The sequence below is a fragment of the Phragmites australis genome, chromosome 18 (genome assembly GCF_958298935.1).
Source record: "Phragmites australis chromosome 18, lpPhrAust1.1, whole genome shotgun sequence".
Lineage (NCBI taxonomy): Eukaryota > Viridiplantae > Streptophyta > Magnoliopsida > Poales > Poaceae > Phragmites > Phragmites australis.
This window is the reverse complement of record NC_084938.1, coordinates 28,668,027-28,685,566: the sequence shown is the minus strand read 5'-3', so window position 1 is coordinate 28,685,566 and position 17,540 is coordinate 28,668,027. Positions and strand designations below refer to the sequence as shown.

Sequence of the window (17,540 nt, the reverse complement as noted above, 5' to 3'; positions counted from 1 at the left end):
GTCGTAAAGAGTAGAACTAAGAATGACTAGGTCGCGGACCTCCAGGAAAAGTTCGACAACCTTCGAAAGTACCACATGAAACTGAACCTTGAGAAGTGCATGTTTGGAGTCCCATCAGGGAAGTTGCTTCGGTTCCTCCTTTCAAGTCGAGGGATAGAGGCAAACCCTGACAAGATCAGAGCCATCGACTAGATTGTCGAGATCGGTCCAAGGAAACTGACCAATCTCATCTATGTGCTGAGCCCAGGAATCAATCCCAACACATAGTGACTTCATTGATGATAATCATTACAATATCCATTCCTTAATTGATAAATCATCTTGCAAAAGACCTCCAAAGGTAGAAGAACCAAATAAAACTCTACAGCGGATCCTAAGCGTAGTCTTCATCTTCACTGATAACTCCACAGGGAAAATTGATGTAGAACACCTCGCTAGAATACATCCTCCATGAAATCTTCCAATTCTTGCCCAACTGAGTGTTTGGTGATAGCAAGTGTGAGCACATGTCGTACTCAGCAAGTTGTGAAGGAAATAGTATGCATATGAAGGCTTTAACAAGAATAAGGTTGATATGGCTCTTTTGCAGAAAACAACATTTATTTCAAAAGTAATTAAAAAGCAATAGTATTTAAGTGAATGACAAACCACCTCAAGATTTCATCATCCTGACTTAACCAACTAACCACCTCAACCAAGGTTCTAACCCCCAAGGTTGAACAACAAACACCTTAACCATGGCTCCCACTGCCAAAGTTGAACTACAGACAAACTACCACAACCACGATTCCCACCATCGTGACTGACCCACACCTCAACTATGGTTCCCACCACCACAGTTGACCACACTAACTAACCCACCAAGTTATAATCATGGTAGGTTTTCTATGCTGCTCATGACCATGAGCACGACTGAATATTCAGTTTTAACTTTGCAAAGGTTGTACTTTACCCAAAAGTCATGATTTCATCACCCGCAAGCGGGTGACTAAGTCTCCATTTTGCCCGTGTTGATCAGGCACACTGCACACTACCTAAGGTATATGACCAGAAGATCACTACAAAGCCTTTACAATGCCCCTCTCAGCACATGTCTACCCGCTAAGGTTTCACTGCCGCGTGATTCCACCTCAACAACGGAAGCCCCCTTTTGCGCCTTTCGGATCCCAAGACATCGTCCATTCACCGCTCTTCTGCCTGGTCTACACTATCCTGAGAGTAAGCAAATTACTTGGCTAGGCTCGTCCCATACCAAGCTTGTGGTTGTACTGTAAACACAGAAAGATCACCCCACGAACCGGTCCTTAGATTTGAGCAAGACTACAACTTTCCCAACCATACATCTCATCATACCACCTGCTCAAATCCCTATACGATGTTGCTACAAAAATTATTCCATCATATTTTATCATTGTTGCATAGGACCATTATGAAGTTCGTGGAACAATTATCATGATTACCATCCCAAAACAAGGCTAAGCATCATCTACCCTTCCATAACCCAAAACCATACTAAGGCGACAAGGATGATAAGGAAAACTAGGGTAAAGCCTAACACTAGGGATTCCCAATATATTATTAGCATGCATGTTTGTAAAACAAAATATTTATAAAACTGGGATAAATATGATCAAGAACACAACTTGCTTTCACTCAACTCAGTTAGGTCTTCAGCGAAGTCTTGGTCTTGAAGTCCTTCTAGCTCCTTCGGAACGTTGGCGTCTACTCGCAAAAATAAGCGAAAAGGCAACACATAAACATCAAGATCCAAAAAGAACCAAATATCAGATAACAAACATCATCACATACAAGATTACACTTTTCTGGACAATCTGGCGAAAGAACGAGTCAAAACGGAGCTACAATTAACAAGTTATGATTTTTCTAAAGATTAAAATAGGAATAAAAAGATTATCTACCGATGAAATTATGTTGCTAAGAATTTTCTAGAATTTTCCAAAGTCATCTATTATTTTCCGGGACTTTCTAGGATTTTTTGGAATTTACTAGCCTTACTCTAATTATTAAAACATTCAAAATAATTAAATAACATTATTAAACATTACTAAAACTATTTCAGATTTTATCCTATTTATGGAATTATTTTTAATCTAGAAAACATCACTTAAACCATAGGAAAACATTAAACATAATTAACAAACATTTATTTGAATTATAAAACACTATAAAAATCATGAAAACTATTTTACACATGGTTATCCTAATTTTAGAATTATTTTTATTGAGCAGAAATATTTTTGTTGGAATTATTCTACTAAGGAAACACTACATAGAATTATAAAACTATTTAAAACTATTAAACAGAATTAAATATACCTATAAAACATAATTAAACATTTTTTAGAAATTAATTCCCTATTTTTTTATTATTTTTCAGAATTATTTTCACACTGAAAATCTATTTATTACGCAATATATATCAATTATGATGTCAGCACAGTAATTAAAAAAAATCAGAAAAAAACTTTTTCCTAAGTATTTTTTATTATTTTTCAGAATTATTTTCACACTGAAAATCTATTTATTACGCAATATATATCAATTATGATGTCAGCACAGTAATTAAAAAAAATCAGAAACAAACTTTTTCCTAAGTATCCAAGGTGGCACTGCCATGTAGGACTTAGCGCTGACATGGCTGGCCTAAGTGGTTGTGCTGACCGGATCGAGAGTATATGAAATCGACATCGCAGATCTGAGATCTAACGGCTGAGGACTCACATCTCTCTCTCTCTCTCTCTCTCTTCTTCGGCGAGCAGAACAAAACAGAATGGCGACGGTAGAGGCTCTGTTAGTGGCGGTTGTCGGAAGGTGAACTCCTCAAGCGGGGATCCGGAGGAACCCTCTTTGAGATTCGGCCGAGGGATGATTCTGAATCCGCTTCATAGGTGAAATAAATGGAAGTAAATGAGATGCAGGTGGAGGTGGAATGATCGGATGCAGGAAAGAGTAAATGCTCAAGGGATTTTTAGACAGGTTCGGGCCGCACTGAGCGTAACACCCTACTCCTGTGTGTATGCTATAAATGCTCTGAGAATGTCTCTCTGAGTATCTGCTGGGTTACAAGAATATTTGTCTAAGTCTAGAGCTTCGTGATCCTTGTTCTTCGGGACTCGTTGATGTGTTTCGTGCTTCGGTGTTCGTCGATGCTCCGAGACTTGTCCTCTGTGTGTTCCGTGTCCCTTCTTCCTCCGGGAGCCCGCCCCTCTTTTATACCCGTCGGGGCGATAGCGTGCCCAGAAGGGGTGACGCGAGTTCGGAGGTGCCATAAATGGAAAGCAACTATCATGGGCTGCTGCGCGAGGTGACGGGGAGGGTTGGAAACGCGCCCCCGTCTGGTCTTGTTCGTCATCATGCCGCTTTTCAACAGGCGCCGCGGGGAGGGCCCACCAGGCAGCCACCGAGCAGCTCGGTGTGCCCGCCCAGTCAGAGTAGGTCTGACACGGCAGGGCGGCAGGCTGGGTGCCTCGAGCTTTGCGATGTTATCCCGAGGCACGCCGGATGTCGCGCGATGGGACCTGTGCATTAAATGTCTCCACGCCTCCCTGCCAGGCCATGGCAGGGACTGTCAGCAGGCGTGGGGGAGTGGTTGGAAGTGACAGGCCACGCGCCCTCTTAAATGCAGCATCGGGCCTCTCACCAGTTGACACCTCACCGCTGGGCCTCCGTGGGGACCACCGGCGAAGGACTTCTCAGGCCCTCGGGGAACTGTGAGTACTCGGGGGCTACTGTTCGCAGCCCCGAGCACTCTCTCCCGGATATGCCCTCTCTTGGTCCTCAGGGAACCGAGTGCTCGAGAGCCACTGTTCACGGCCCCGAGCACTCTCTCCTGGAACTGACTTCCCTTGGGTCCTCGGGGGACTCGGGTGCTCGGGGGACACTATTCGCAGCCCCAAGCACTCTCTCCCGGAACTGGCTTTTCTTGTCGTCGGGGGACTTGGGAGCTCAGGGACCACTGTGCATGGCCTCGAGCACCCTCTTCCCGGTACTTGGTCTTCTTGGGTCATCGGGGAACCCGGGTACTCGGGGACCACTGTTCATGGCCCCGAGCACCCTCTCCCGGAGCTTGGTCTTCTTGGACCTCGGGGAGATAAACCCCTGAGGGAGGGCTCCACGTGGCACTCTGCTGTTCTGGCCTCGGGGACCCCCGGTTCCTGCGTCACCGACAGCAGCCCCCGGGCCTATTGGTAGGCGATGGCCCAGAGACTGCGAATGGGGCCCTCGTCTTCATCGAGGCCGATCCCAGCACCGATGCCACGTGGCCCGTTCACAGGCGCTGGTCTCTCTGGCCCAGGCTTTTGGTACGGCCCAGTGGGGAACCGAAGGGACGCGTGTCCTTCCGGCTCCCGAGGCGCGTGACAACAAGGCGGGCGGTGCGCGTGGTGGCTGCGCAGATCGAGGATAGTGTGCCTAGCAACCGCACGAATCGAGGGAGATTCGCCTGGCACCCACGCCAAACGAGGAAATGCGCCTCGCCGAATGCGCCGCGGAAAGCGCCGTTTGAAATCCCCAGGACTTAAAAAGGAGAGGGGAGCGAACCGTTGCCCCCTTACGCCATTCTTGCGATCATCGCTCCTGCTTTCTTCTTCCTTGCACTCGAGAGCTCTCTCCCTTCCTTCAGCCCACAGCACATTCTCTCCCCCACCCTTTCCAGCACACTCCCCACCCCGAAAAATGTCGAGGCAGGAAGCAGCCGCAGAGACAAGGGCCCTGACAGCATGCTGTCGGAGTCACGGATCGTCAACGAGGAGGGGGCGAAGAAAGTCCGCAAACTCATGGTGCCTGACGGCCAGCGGGAGGCATCAGTGGTGTCGCCGGCAAGCTTTCCACCCACCACGGACTGGCCGGTGCGCATCGTAATCTTCGTCTCCTTCGTCACCGCCGGGCTGGTGCCGCCGTTCTCCACCTTCTTCCTCCAGGTGCTGGACACCTTCGGCATCCAGCTCCTCCACCTGAGTCCGAACTCGGTGGTCATCCTGGCCATCTTTGCGCACTTCTGCGAGATGTTCGTGGGAGTGCCACCGTCGGTGGCCTTATTCCGGCACTTCTTTCGTCCTACGAGCAGCCAGGAAGAAGAGAGGATCCTCCGGCGTGGATGTCGCCGGCTGCTGCAACTTTCGGCTGAGGGACGGGCTCGCCGAGCTGTACATTCTGCAAGTGTTGCGGAGCAAGTGGGAGGACTGGCACCGCGACTGGGTCTACGTCGACGTCAGCCCCCATGATCGCCTCACGCTACCGGAGACGGCGACGGAGCCCCACAGGCCGACCTGGGAGGTGGCCCTGGCAGAGGATGAGCGCATGCACCCGGTGCTGAACCGCATCGACGATCTGCACCGGGCAGGGCTAACCTCGGTGATGGTGGTGGCCGACCACTTGCGCCGCCGTCTGCGATCCCCTGCAGGAGCGGGCCCGCCCCTCCTGGATGTACACGGGTCCGAACGACATCACGAGGACCCACATCGTCGAGGATGGGAACCTAGAGGAGGGAGCGGTGGTGACCCTGCTAAGGGTGGTGACTGGCATCGAAGACCTCACCCGGGTGGTCCTGCCCCGAGAGCAGCTGGCGCTCTGCGCGGACCCGGGCCGGGTGGCACTGCAAGCGACGCTGCCGGAGTTCAACGCCCAGGGTTTAGTGGACCGCAAGGGGCGCCGGAACCCCGGGACTATTCAAATCCCCAGTGTGGATGAAGAGGTAGGTGGCGCGCAGCGGACCGGCTGCAGGGATGCCACGGGCGGCAGGCCACAGGCCGGCGGCAGGCCGGCCGTAGAGACGCTGCAGGCAGCAACCATCAGGCCGGCGGCAGGGGCGCCACCGGTAGCAGAGCGGAGGCCCCGGGGGACAAAGGGAAACGCCCCCGGTCGTTCGAGCCCCAGCCGACATCCTCGTTGAAGTTGTCACCTCCACGACAACGGCCGGCGGCGGGCGACGCGAAGGAGGGCTGTCGAGGCGGCCAATAATCGGGCATGGAGTCCGGGGCAGAGGCCAGGTCCAGGGTGCGGTAGCTCGAGGACCAGGGCTGGACCGGCGGCGAAATAGCAGGCGCCCGAGCCGACCCGCCGCCAGAGGCAGGCTCCACGGCAGCCCCTCAACGGCTCGGGGGCCAAGCCCCCCGCCGAAGAGGAGAAAGGCGGATCCCGGGCCGAAGCCGCAGGGCCCGGACTTTAGAATCCCCGAGTCCCGGTGATAGTACCGTGGATCGAAGTCCACGTAAGCTCTTTCCTTGTCCCGAGCATGTTTTGCCCGGATGCTGGTTTGGGGTACTAACCCTTTTTTGTTTTTAGGCCGCCCAAGGACCCCGCCGGAGGCTAGAGGAGCCAAGGCTGGCTCCCGCTCCTAGGCCGAGTGCGCCCGCCCCAGAGCCGGGCGCACCAGTAGACCCGGAGCCGAGGGCGCTGCCCTGCCTTGAGCCGAGGACGGCGGCCCGCCCCGAGCATTCCAAGGGCGGAGCAAGTGGCCGCGGTGGATATGGTTGCAGCGAGGGCGGCGCCGGCGTGGCAGTCATCGGGGACCCCGAGCGCCTCTACAGAGAGGGCTCGTAGGGGACCCAGCACCCGGCCGCCGTCAAGCCAGGCCCCAGAACCTCTCCCGGATGTGCTCAGAAGCGGCTGGAAGCGGCCGTGGCGGCAGAGCGAGCTGAGCTCAACAAGGACCGCGCCGCCCTCGTTGAAGAGAGGGGGCGGCTGGAAGAGGTCGGCAAGCTCTTGGAGGCCCGTATCGCCTCGGCCCGCGCAACCCACGAGAGTTCGATGCGCGCGGTGGCCGAGGAGCGGGAGGCATTGGAGGACGTGCGAAAAGAGGCCGTTGCCGCTCAGGAGCAGGCCTGCCGCATGGAGCGGCAGGCGACCGAGCGCGACAAGGCATCGCGGCGGCGGGTTGCGGAGCTGCTCGCCCGGGAGCGACTGGTCCTGGCTCGGGAGGAGGCTGTCGGCAAGCGCGAGAAGTCTGCGCAGTCTGCCCAGGCGGACTTAGCCTGCCAGAGCGTTGAGCTCGAGTGTGGTCGCGCCGAAGTCCTTCGTCAGGAGGAGGAGGTCGCGATCCGCGAGACTAACATCGAGATCACGGCGACGGCTCAGGATGCCCGTGAGGAGCAGATTGCGCTGCGCGAGGCGGAGGCCGCCCTGGTATCGTCGGCCCTCACTGCCCGGGAGGAGCAGGTCGCCAAGCGGGAGGCCGAGCTGGCCGCCCGGGAGCAGGCCATCACAGCCTTGGCCGAGCAGGTGAAGCGGGCACAAGCCGAGGTCCTGGCCACTAGTGGATGTCCCAACCAGCGCAGCCGAGGGTATCAGCCTTGAGGAGCGGCTGCAGATAGCGAGGGACGAGCTCGAGACCGTCGTGGCTGAGCGGGCCAACGTGAAGCTAATGATGCGAGACATCCTTCGTCAAGCGCGGAGGTCCATGAGGGTAGCCGGGCTCGGGCGCGTCAACGTGGACGAGAAGGGGCTGGACCAAGAGACTATCGGCCACCTCACCCTCGGCTTCGAAGAGATCGCCCGGTGCCTCAAGGCTCTCCCGAGGGCTGTGCAGGAGTTGGCGTCCCGGGAAGGGCGTGCTCTAGCCCAGGCAGTGGCCGAGCCGTCCTCGCCTGCTACCGTAGCTGAGACTCTGCCTTCTCGCTAGAACCGATCCGGCAAGGAGTGGTCGAGGCCGAGGAAGCGGCCGCCCGGGAAGCTGTTCGGGATGTCGCCGCCGGAACCAAGCAGCGGTGGCAGCAGCGAAGCGTCCTCGCCCCCTTCAGAGCCTACCGATTAGATTAGATTTTTTGTTTTTTTCGAATGTTGTAAATATGGGAGTGATCCCCTCCAGAATGGTTCTTCTTTTTTGAAATATAATAGAAGCCTTTCTTTTGGGATCGAAACTCCACTGTGCTTGTCTTGATGTTGTTTGCTTTTCACTTGATGTCCCGAGAAGTACATAGCCGGACCGAGCCCGACCTTCCTTCCCCGAGAGTGAAGTCGCCCTGACCACTCATCGCCTGAGTAGTGGGACCAACCGAGCATTTAGACCCCAAGCCCTCGCGAGTCTGCGGCTGCTAAGTCAAGAGACAAAGGCACGAACTTCCTTGCTCGGGAGATGAGTCCATCTAGCACGGAGCACGCCACGACCAGTGAACACTTTTCCACTTTGCGACCTCTCAAACAAGCAGGCCAGAGACACGTGCGGGCGGAAATACGACCAAGAGTCCCCACAGCTTGGTGGCGTCCAGGGTAGGACTGACTAGACCGAGCACCGACAGCCCGCCCCTGGGGTCTAGGCGGTCCCGACCACTCTTTGCTCAAGCGGTAGGATTACCCGAGAACCCCAGAGGCTCGGTAGTGCATGGGGTACTGCCAAGTCGGCCGAACACCACGGCCACCATAAAGGACTTCGGTCAGACATCGCCGTCTGTACGGTACACCTGACTACTATTTGTTTTTGTCGTTCCGGAAAAAACAAGCACGTGGGCAGGGTTTTGTGCGCGAGGAGACCATCTCGCCGAACAGATTAGAATGCGAGGGTCCCGAGGATGACTCAGGAACAATAATTTACTGCATATGTACGAATGGAAATGCATATGACTTTAACCACTCACCGGATAGCTGTCAGCCTTTCGGCCGACCGATCCAGGAGGTGTACGCGCCCCGAGCTTGGAGTACCCAGGAACTTGGTTCCCTCGTATGGAATGCCCGAGCACCGGAAATCAGGTAAGAGAGGCAGGGGCTAGGCGGTCCCGACCCCTCGTGCCCGAGTGGTGGGATTACCTGAGGACCCTGTAGGCTCGAGCAGCGCCCTGGGCACTGAAGCCCTTGCGGTCGGGCTACTTTATTCTTGATTTTTGATCTGTAAGCTTGAGAAAATAGGAAAAGACTCTTTGTTTGGTGAGCTTTGTTAGTGCGGTACTCATTATAGACTGCTCTCATTTTTGACCCGAGACCTCTTGAATACCCAGACCGGCGAAGTATACAGACAGAGGCATAACCCAGAGGTCCAATGGTTCGGTGGCGCCCAGGGTAGGACTGGCCAGACCGAGCACCAATAGCCCGCCCCTGGGGTCTAGGCGGTCCCGACCACTCTTTGCTCAAGCGGTAGGATTACTCAAGAACCCCAGAGACTCGGTGATGCTCGGGGCACTGCCATGCAAGGACACCACAGCCTACCACAACAGACTTAAGTCAGCAGCAGCTGCCTGCGCGCATACCGATCGGGATTCATTTTTATCAACGGGAAAAATGAGAGAGCGTGTTTTTCTCGCACAATCGATCATCTCACCAAAAAGAGTTTATTGACAATTTTGTACAGAAGTGGTAACTTACATGGTTGGTGGCAGCCCCCGGCCAACTTGGGCAGGCGGGGGGGACCCCGGCCTGGTTGGCCCGAGCACAAATATGTCTGCCTAGGGATAGAATCTGCGCAGATGCTCGATGTTCCATGCATTTGGGAGCGGCTGTCCATCCTCCGCAGCCAGCCAGAACGAGCCTTGTCGCGGGACACTGATCACGGTAAAGGGGCCTTCCCACATAGGGGACAGTTTATTCTTTCCTTCGCGCGATTGAGCGCGTAGGAGAACTAGATCCCCAACCTTGAGTGACCAGGCTCGGATGTGACACTGATGATAACACCGCAGGCTCTGCTGGTATCTGGCTGCTCGGACGGCGGCGCGTCTCCGGCGCTCCTCCAAGTAGTCGACATCGTCGCGCCTTCGCTGTTCCTGTTCGCCTTCGGAGTATGCATTCACCCGAGGGGAGTCAAGAGTGAGCTCGGACGGGAGGACCGCCTCGGCGCTGTAGACAAGGAAGAATGCAGTCTCCTCGGTGGCGCGGCTTGGCGTGGTACGGTTGGCCCATAACACAGCAGGCAGCTCGTCGATCCACCCTTTCCCATGCTTTACGAGCACGTTGTAGGTCCGGGTTTTGAGCCCCTTTAGTATCTCAGCGTTTGCATGCTCGACCTGCCCATTGCTCCGAGGATGAGCGACGGAGGCAAAGCAGAGCTTGATGCCGAGGTCCTCGTAGTAGTCCCCGAACAAGGCACTTGTGAATTGAGTGCCATTATCGGTGATGATCCTGTTCCGGACGCCGAAGTGACTTGTGATACCGCGAATGAATTGAAGCACCGTGTTCTTGGTAACCTTGATGACTGCGACCGCCTCCGGCCACTTGGTGAACTTGTCGATGGCGACATAGAGGTACTCCTAGCCCCCGATTGCTCGGGGGAATGGACCCAGGATGTCCAGCCCCTAGACCGCGAAGGGCCATGACAGGGGGATGGTATGGAGAGCCTGAGCTGGCTGGTGAATCTGCTTTGCGTGGAACTGGCACGTCCTGCAGCGCCGAACCAACTTAGAATCGTCCTAGAGAGCTGTAGGCCAGTAGAAACCTTACCGAAAGGCCTTCCCGACCAGCGTGCGGAACGATGCATGGCCACCGCACTCGTCCTCATAGATCTCAGTGAGAAGCTCACAGCCTTCTGCCCGGGTGATGCATTTCAGGAGGACACCGTCCGTGCCGCGACGATAGAGATCCCCATCTACTATGGCATAGCATTTGGACTGCCATGCAATCCTCTCGGCAGAGGCATCATCCCCGGGGAGGATATTTTCTTTCAAGTACCCTTGGATCTCGTCGATCCACGAGGCATCTTGAGAACCACCGGCAAGCGCAGCGCACTCACCGGGCGGCGGCACCCTGACGGGACTTCCCACTGAGGGCGCCGCCTGGGTTCCCTCAACTAGGTTCGAGGGTTCCCCTTCGTCCTGGTCGGCAGGCAGGACGGAAGGCCGTGTGAGCCTTTCTTCAAAGGCTCTGACAAGGACGAGCGCCCGGGAAGAGGCCAGGCGAGAGAGGTCATCGGCCAGAGCGTTGTCACGGCGAGATATGTACCGCAGCTCTAGGTTGTCTAAGTGCCTCTCCAGCCTCCTGACTTCCGCCACGTACATCGCCATCTGAGGATCCGTGCACTGTATTCCTTGGATACTTGGTTGACCACCAGCCGAGAGTCTCCCTTGACCAGCACGCGATGAATCCCAAGGCCCACAGCGGCTCGGAGGCCAACGATGAGGCCCTCATACTCTGCCATGTTGTTGGTTGCTCAGAAATGCAGCTGCACGATGTACCGGAGTACTTCACCAGTTGGGGAGGTGAGAACCACTCCAGCCCCACGCCTTTCAGCATGTGAGGGAGCCGTCGAAGTGCATAACCCAGTATCCGGGTGCATCATGCCCGGGGTATGCGGAAATTTCTTCATGGTCGATCTCGGGGACGGGCGTCCACTCTACGACAAAGTCTGACAGCGCCTGGCTCTTGATTGCCTGGCAGCTGACGAAGTGCAGATCGAACTCCGCCAGCTCCACTGCCCACTTGACAATACATCCAGTGCCCTCTCGGTTTCGGAGGATCGGCCCCAGTGGATACGTAGTAACCACCGAGACCTTGTGCGCCTGGAAGTAGTGGCGCAACTTCCGAGAAGCGACGAGCATGGCATAAAGCATCTTCTGGGCTTGGAGATACCTTGTCTTGGCATCTCAGAGGACTTCACTGATGAAGTAGACCAGCCGCTGTACATGGCGGGCCCGGACAGTGGCTTCACCAGAGGGCTTGTCATAGCCCCCGAGCTCAGCGCAGTGGTCGGGGCTGGCCGAGTGCTCGGGCTCGACTTCCTGGTCGGGAGGAGCCGAGTGCTCGGGCTCAACTCCCTGGTCGGGAGGAACCGAGGTCTCGGGCTTGACTCCCTGCTCGGGAGGAGCCCCGAGAATTGAAGGATGCTCGGGGGCGGCTGGGAGCTGGGACCCAGCACCTTGCTCCGAGCACTCGTCACGCTCCACCACCAGCACCATGCTCACAAGCTGAGGAGTAGCTGAGATGTAGAGCAATAAAGGCTCGCCCTCGGAGGGGGCCACCAGTACGGGAGGTGAGGTGAGATACTTCTTTAAGTCCTGGAAGGCCTGCTCGGCCTCCAGTGTCCAGTCGAAGTGACCGGTCTTCTTCAGGAGTTTGAAGAGAGGGAGCCCTCGCTCCCCGAGCTTGGAGATAAAGCGCCCCAGGGCCGCCATGCAGCCAGCGAGACGCTGGACTTCCTTGAGTCGAGCCGGGGGATGCATCTTCTCTGGGTTGGCCTCAATTCCTCAGCTAGAGACCAAGAAACCGAGGAGCTTGCCCGCGGGCACCCTGAAGACGCACTTCTCGGGGTTGAGCTTCAAGCGGGTAGTGCGGAGATTGTTGAAAGTCTCAGCTGAGTCCTCCAGCAGGGTGGCGCCGTCTTAGGATTTGACCACGAGATCGTCGATGTAAGCCTCGACGTTGCAGCCAACCTGTGAATCAAGGGTAATGCGCACGGTGCGCTGGAAAGATGACCCAACGTTGCGCAAACCAAATGGCATTGACACATAACAATAGGTCCCCACCGGAGTGGTAAAAGATTTTTTTTCCTCGTCCTGTCTGGCCATGCGGATTTGGTGATAACCCGAATTTCCATCTAAAAAACATAAAAGATCTCACCCCGCAGTGGCATCTACAATTTGATCTATGCGAGGTAAAGTAAAAGGATCTTCCAGACAAGCCTTGTTTAAGTCGGTGTAGTTGACACACATGAGGAGCTTGCCGTTTGCCTTCGGGACGATGATTGGGTTTGCCAGCCACTCTGGGTGGAGGACCTCTCGGACGAAGCCGGCGTCAAGGAGCTTGCTGACTTGCTCCCGGATGAACTCCTGGCGCATGGGCGCCTGCCGCCGTACCTTCTGCCTCACCGACCGTGCGTCGGGGCGCACAGCAAGGTGGTGCTCGATCACCTCCCTAGGGATCCCGGGCATATCGGACGACTGCCATGCAAACACGTCGATGTTAGCCTAGAGGAAGGCGACGAGCGCGCTTTCCTATTTGCCGCCCAGGTCACCGCCGATCCGGACGACCTGGGAAGCGTCTTCGCCCACCACGACCTCCTTCGTAGGAATGGAGGCGTCGGCAGCGAGTCGGGGTTTGGATGAAGAGGGTCCCGAGCCCCCTGGGTGTCCTTCGACCTCGGCCCGAGCAAAGACCAAGGCCGAGTAGAGCTGCTCGGCGCAGGAGATGGCGCTTGATGAGGACATCACTCTTTCGGATACACACACACCGAGTATTCCTCCAACAATAGGTCCATTGACACGAGCTCGTGCACGTCAACTAAATTATGAGGTGAGCTCGTTCCTTAGTGTTCCTTTATATTTTGATAAGGATGGGATGCTACTGAATAATTGTGATGTATTGTTACATAGGAACACGGGAGAAGACCAGCAAGGGCGCCCAAGCCAAGGTGGAGGTCCAATCAATTTCGAGTCCGTTTCGGAGTCCAGGACCTGACTGCACTAAAATCGTCGCCCAGGACGCAAACGGACTCCGTTTTTGACGTTCTACACATGGTTGGAAATCTAAGAAGATAGGCTTTCCAACGGGACTGGTCCCATGTCCAAATTGTTTCTGAGTCAACAGTAATCGTCAAAACAAGTGGACGTCCAGAATCTGTCAGGGTGCTGCGCCAACATCTTTTGGCCCGTTGGGCTGTGTAACGTGTTGGAGTACATTAGGGACGCGTCCAGGGGTCCTTGGCCGACCCTAGTATCTTATATACAGTAGCCGCCACCCCAATTAGGGTTGAGTTTTGCTTAGAGATTGATCTACACACAGATTGTGAGATTTTCGCTCTTGTTCCGAACCGACTAGGCTGCCGCAAGTGTTTGTGGAACCCCAACTTCGAGTGCTTGAATTCTATTCGTAATATTTCAGATTGCATCTTCTACGTTCTTGCTTGTGTTCTCGGTACGCTTGCAGGGATTGAGCCTTCTTGGTGAGGTCAACCGCGCGACACGGTTGATAACCAACGGAGCTGTGGTGTAGTGATTGCAAGGGAGACGATCTGTTCAAGTCGAAGCCTTTGGATTATCAACGTTGAGTTCTCCACCTACCGACTTATCACTACCTATCGGGAGATCAGGCCAACAATCTCATCAACTGGTATCAGATTTTTAGGTTGCCCGTTAGGTAATTTCGTTTTCCCCTTTAGATTAGTCTGTTTTTCATTACCTAGAGTCCAGAAAAAGCCAAAACAATAATTCCGTCAATTTCCGCTGCCCTAGAACTCTTTGTGCCTTTGCAATTTTTGTTTTCAGTTGCGCGTTGTTGAGTTTGTGTCCGTGGTCGAGTCTTGTTGCTGGTTTAGAGTCGTGTTCTTGGTCTTTAGTCAACGCTTCGTGCTGTTTTGATCACGCCGCTATCCCATCGCCACCATCCCCACCAACAAGTCGAGCCACCACATTACTCGATTTGCCACCGCAAGCCGCCTTGTGTTACTTTCCGCCACGCCAACCCTAGATAGGTCGCAAGCCGCCTTGTATCAATTGCCCTGCTACCGCTGCCTTCTTTGTTCATCTCGCGATCCTATTGCTTGTCATACCTTAACGAGAACAATTTCTGCAAGAGATGCTTTGAAAAAAAAACCCTAACTCGACAGGGGTTCAGTAAAACGGCCATAACTTTCTCATACGGACTCGGAATCAGGCAAAAAAAAATTTCACGGACATCTACAAAAAAAGTTACATCCGTTGCTCCTTGGCCTTGCTGGGTTCTGCTGAATTTTTTTCCCAAATTCGGCTTGGAAGATTGAGTATTCGAGCCGCGAAGTTTTTGCACGCTTTTCGGAGAACGTGCTTGATTTTCTATAGGCCACATCTTGCATCCGTTTGCGCTGAAAATTTCTATGGTTGTTTCTTGTGTGCTCCTAGTTCAGAAAAAAATATCAGAAAAATACAAAAAATTTCGTGATTTCTACTAGTGCTAAAAGACAAAAAAGAGCACAGAGAACACCGAGATAATTGTGCTGTTTGTTGTGTCTTTCCATCTTGTGCTTTATGTGATCATCCTGTTTAGCTTTGTTTCAGCTGTTGTGCTACGACTAGGGACACGTGATAGACCAACAACTGTGATTCATACTTTGGACACTTATTCAGCTTTGCTCATCTGATTACAGTTATTGCTAATCCTTGCTACCATATTGTGCCTTCCAAGCTCCACCTCCTTTGATCCGAACAGGTTCACTCTTGCAATCATCCCACGCTTCACACGGTTTCAAGACTTGTCACCGGTTATTCCTCCTTGCTGCGTTGGTAAGAACATTTGTAAGAGCGTGGTAAGACGCTTGAGTGTGTGTGACTCCACCTTCCACCACCTAGTAGTTGATAGGGATAATATTATGTTGTCCTTTATTTTCTACTAACCATGTCAGGTGATGGCTCTCCGTCGGATTTTAAGGATTGTGTGTCGAAGGAAGAACTCAACAAAGCCTTGCAGGATCATACTAGACTATTGACAGATATTAGAACAAGCATTGCTAACCTTGTCACGCGAGTGAACGACCTTGAGTTGCGACAGCCACCACAGGATTGTCATGGCCCAGAATTTCCAAAACATATAATTAAGTGCTAATGGACGTCATTAGCATCATTTGCTTGGTTTTGAGCAATTTTAGGCATGCAATTTTTAATTAAATAAATTGTAAAAATCAATATTAGTTGATGCGTTGTTAAGCAACTCACCATATTTCTATACAACATAGGGTTGGAAACAATTTTAGAAATTAGTAGGTGCCTAGAGGAGAATATCAATGAATTTTCCCAAATTTTTGGGAATTATTTTAAAGGTATAAAAATTAACACAAGTTAGAAAAGCTTGCCTCTTTGGAGAATTTTCATTTGAATTTGGTGCAAGCTTTTTGGGTCAAACAAGGTAAAATGGATTGTTCATGATTTATATAAGCCAACAAAATTTGTTCCACAATTTTTAGACCACAGTAAGGCCTCCACCTTGATAACCAAAGTAGTGAAGATATTTTTGCCTGGCGGTTACTGTTCATCGGCCCCACCTGTCATCCCCTTCGCTCAGGCAGCCTCTGCTTCCCCTTCTCCCGCTCTCACAGAGCAAGGCGGCGCCGCAAATCTTGACTTCGGTGGCCAGGCCACGTTGCCGGAAGCCGAGCACAGCGCCGTGTCCTTATCTTCCCCTCCCCGCCCTCTTCTCTCTCTCTCTCTCTCTCTGCTCCTTCTCTCGCGCGGCTGGAAATCAAAGCGCAGAGCATGCACTGGCCGCCGGCCAAATCACCGCGCCGCCGGTGTTTTCCGCCGAGCCCGAGCAAGGTAGAGCACAGAGGGAGGTCGCCAAAGCCCTCCTCCGTCGTTTCCCCTCCTTCCCCGGTTGTTTCCCGCAAGGATTGAAGCCGTCCGCGCCTTCTTCTCCAACGGCGGCAGCCGAGCTCCGCCGTCCTCCGTCGACCCGCCACGTCCTCACTTCTCCGGCCCAACCGACTGCACGGTGAGCTTCCCCGTGCTCCTGTACACCTTATGCGCGCGCCGTTTTCTCTCTGTCCCGTCGCCGGCGCGGTGTTCCGCGGTGGTTGAATCGCCGCCGCCTCCCCACGCACGCCGCCGGTCGGGCCGCCATCGAGCTCGTCGGTCGGGAAGCGAGCCGTTAGCTCTACGCGCTCACATAGAACGTATTGGTGTGCTCGGCCGGGCTTATTGCGTCGCCGTTCGCCGTCGGCGTGTCAAAGCAGTGCCGCCGCCGTGCTAGTTTTGCCCTCGCCGCCGCTCGCCGTGCTCCGGCCGTCGCCGGCGTCGACGTGTGCCCCCACTGTGATCACGTGCTCGCGCTAATGCCGTTTTTGCCCTCGGCCAAGCCGTGCAGGCTGCCGCTCGCCGCCGGCAGCCACCGCAAGAGCCGCCGGCCGTCCTCCAGTGGCGCGCGCGCAGCTGCCGTGGCCGATTTTGACTTCGGTCAAGGGAGCCGGCCCCACCGGTCAGTAGCTGGGGCTGGGCCGGTGTCGGTAGAAAAAGGCGTGGGCCCATTTGAATATTAGAGAAAAATCGGAAAATGCGAAATTGGATATTTGTTTAATTGGTAAATCGGCTGATAGCTTGTATAATGCGTAGAAAAATGTATATAACTCCAAAATTCATGAAACCAGTTTTGTTAGGCTTATATGATCATTATCTACATGTTAAAAATACCAGCAGCCATGAAATGTGTTCTGGGAATTATTGAATAAATGAAGCATGTTTAAGCTTTGATAATTCATAATTAAATCTTGGTAGCTCCAAAATTGATGAATCCAATTTTGTGAATCTTGCTAAATTGTTTCCTGATCAGTAAAATATACACCCTCATGTTAAGCATAATTAACTTTCCAGTTTGGTTTAAGCTTTAGTTTATGCTTTAAAGTATTTCAGGAAATGTTTAAATGGTTAACGCTAATTGCAATTAGGAAATATTTGATGTTTTAGCGCAAGGCATAATGCGTGTCACCTCCGTTGTTGCATGGCTTTCATACTCATCATTGCACGCGATTATTCTTTTAGGGAACTTCGACCCGGCGAACGAGGCTGTACCCGGAGGTTCCCGCAGTGGTGATCGTGACTCGGGTAGCTGTGAGCAGCAGCTAGGGCAGCAAGGCAAGCATCTATCATATTGCACCGTGTCAAATTGAAATCTAATATGTTATCTACGCTTGTGTATACATTGCATGT

The 17,540-nt window shown here is 53.5% G+C and overlaps 1 protein-coding gene across 1 annotated transcript; it reads left to right on the top strand.

Annotated features, from left to right (window-relative positions):
• Positions 1-4,739: 4,739 nt before the first annotated feature.
• Positions 4,740-7,314, top strand: LOC133898686 (uncharacterized). Its single transcript, XM_062339357.1, has 3 exons — positions 4,740-4,877; positions 6,304-6,519; positions 6,622-7,314. Exons 1-3 carry the CDS (start codon positions 4,740-4,742, stop codon positions 7,312-7,314), a joined length of 1,047 nt encoding a protein of 348 aa, XP_062195341.1.
• The last annotated feature ends 10,226 nt before the right edge of the window (positions 7,315-17,540 follow it).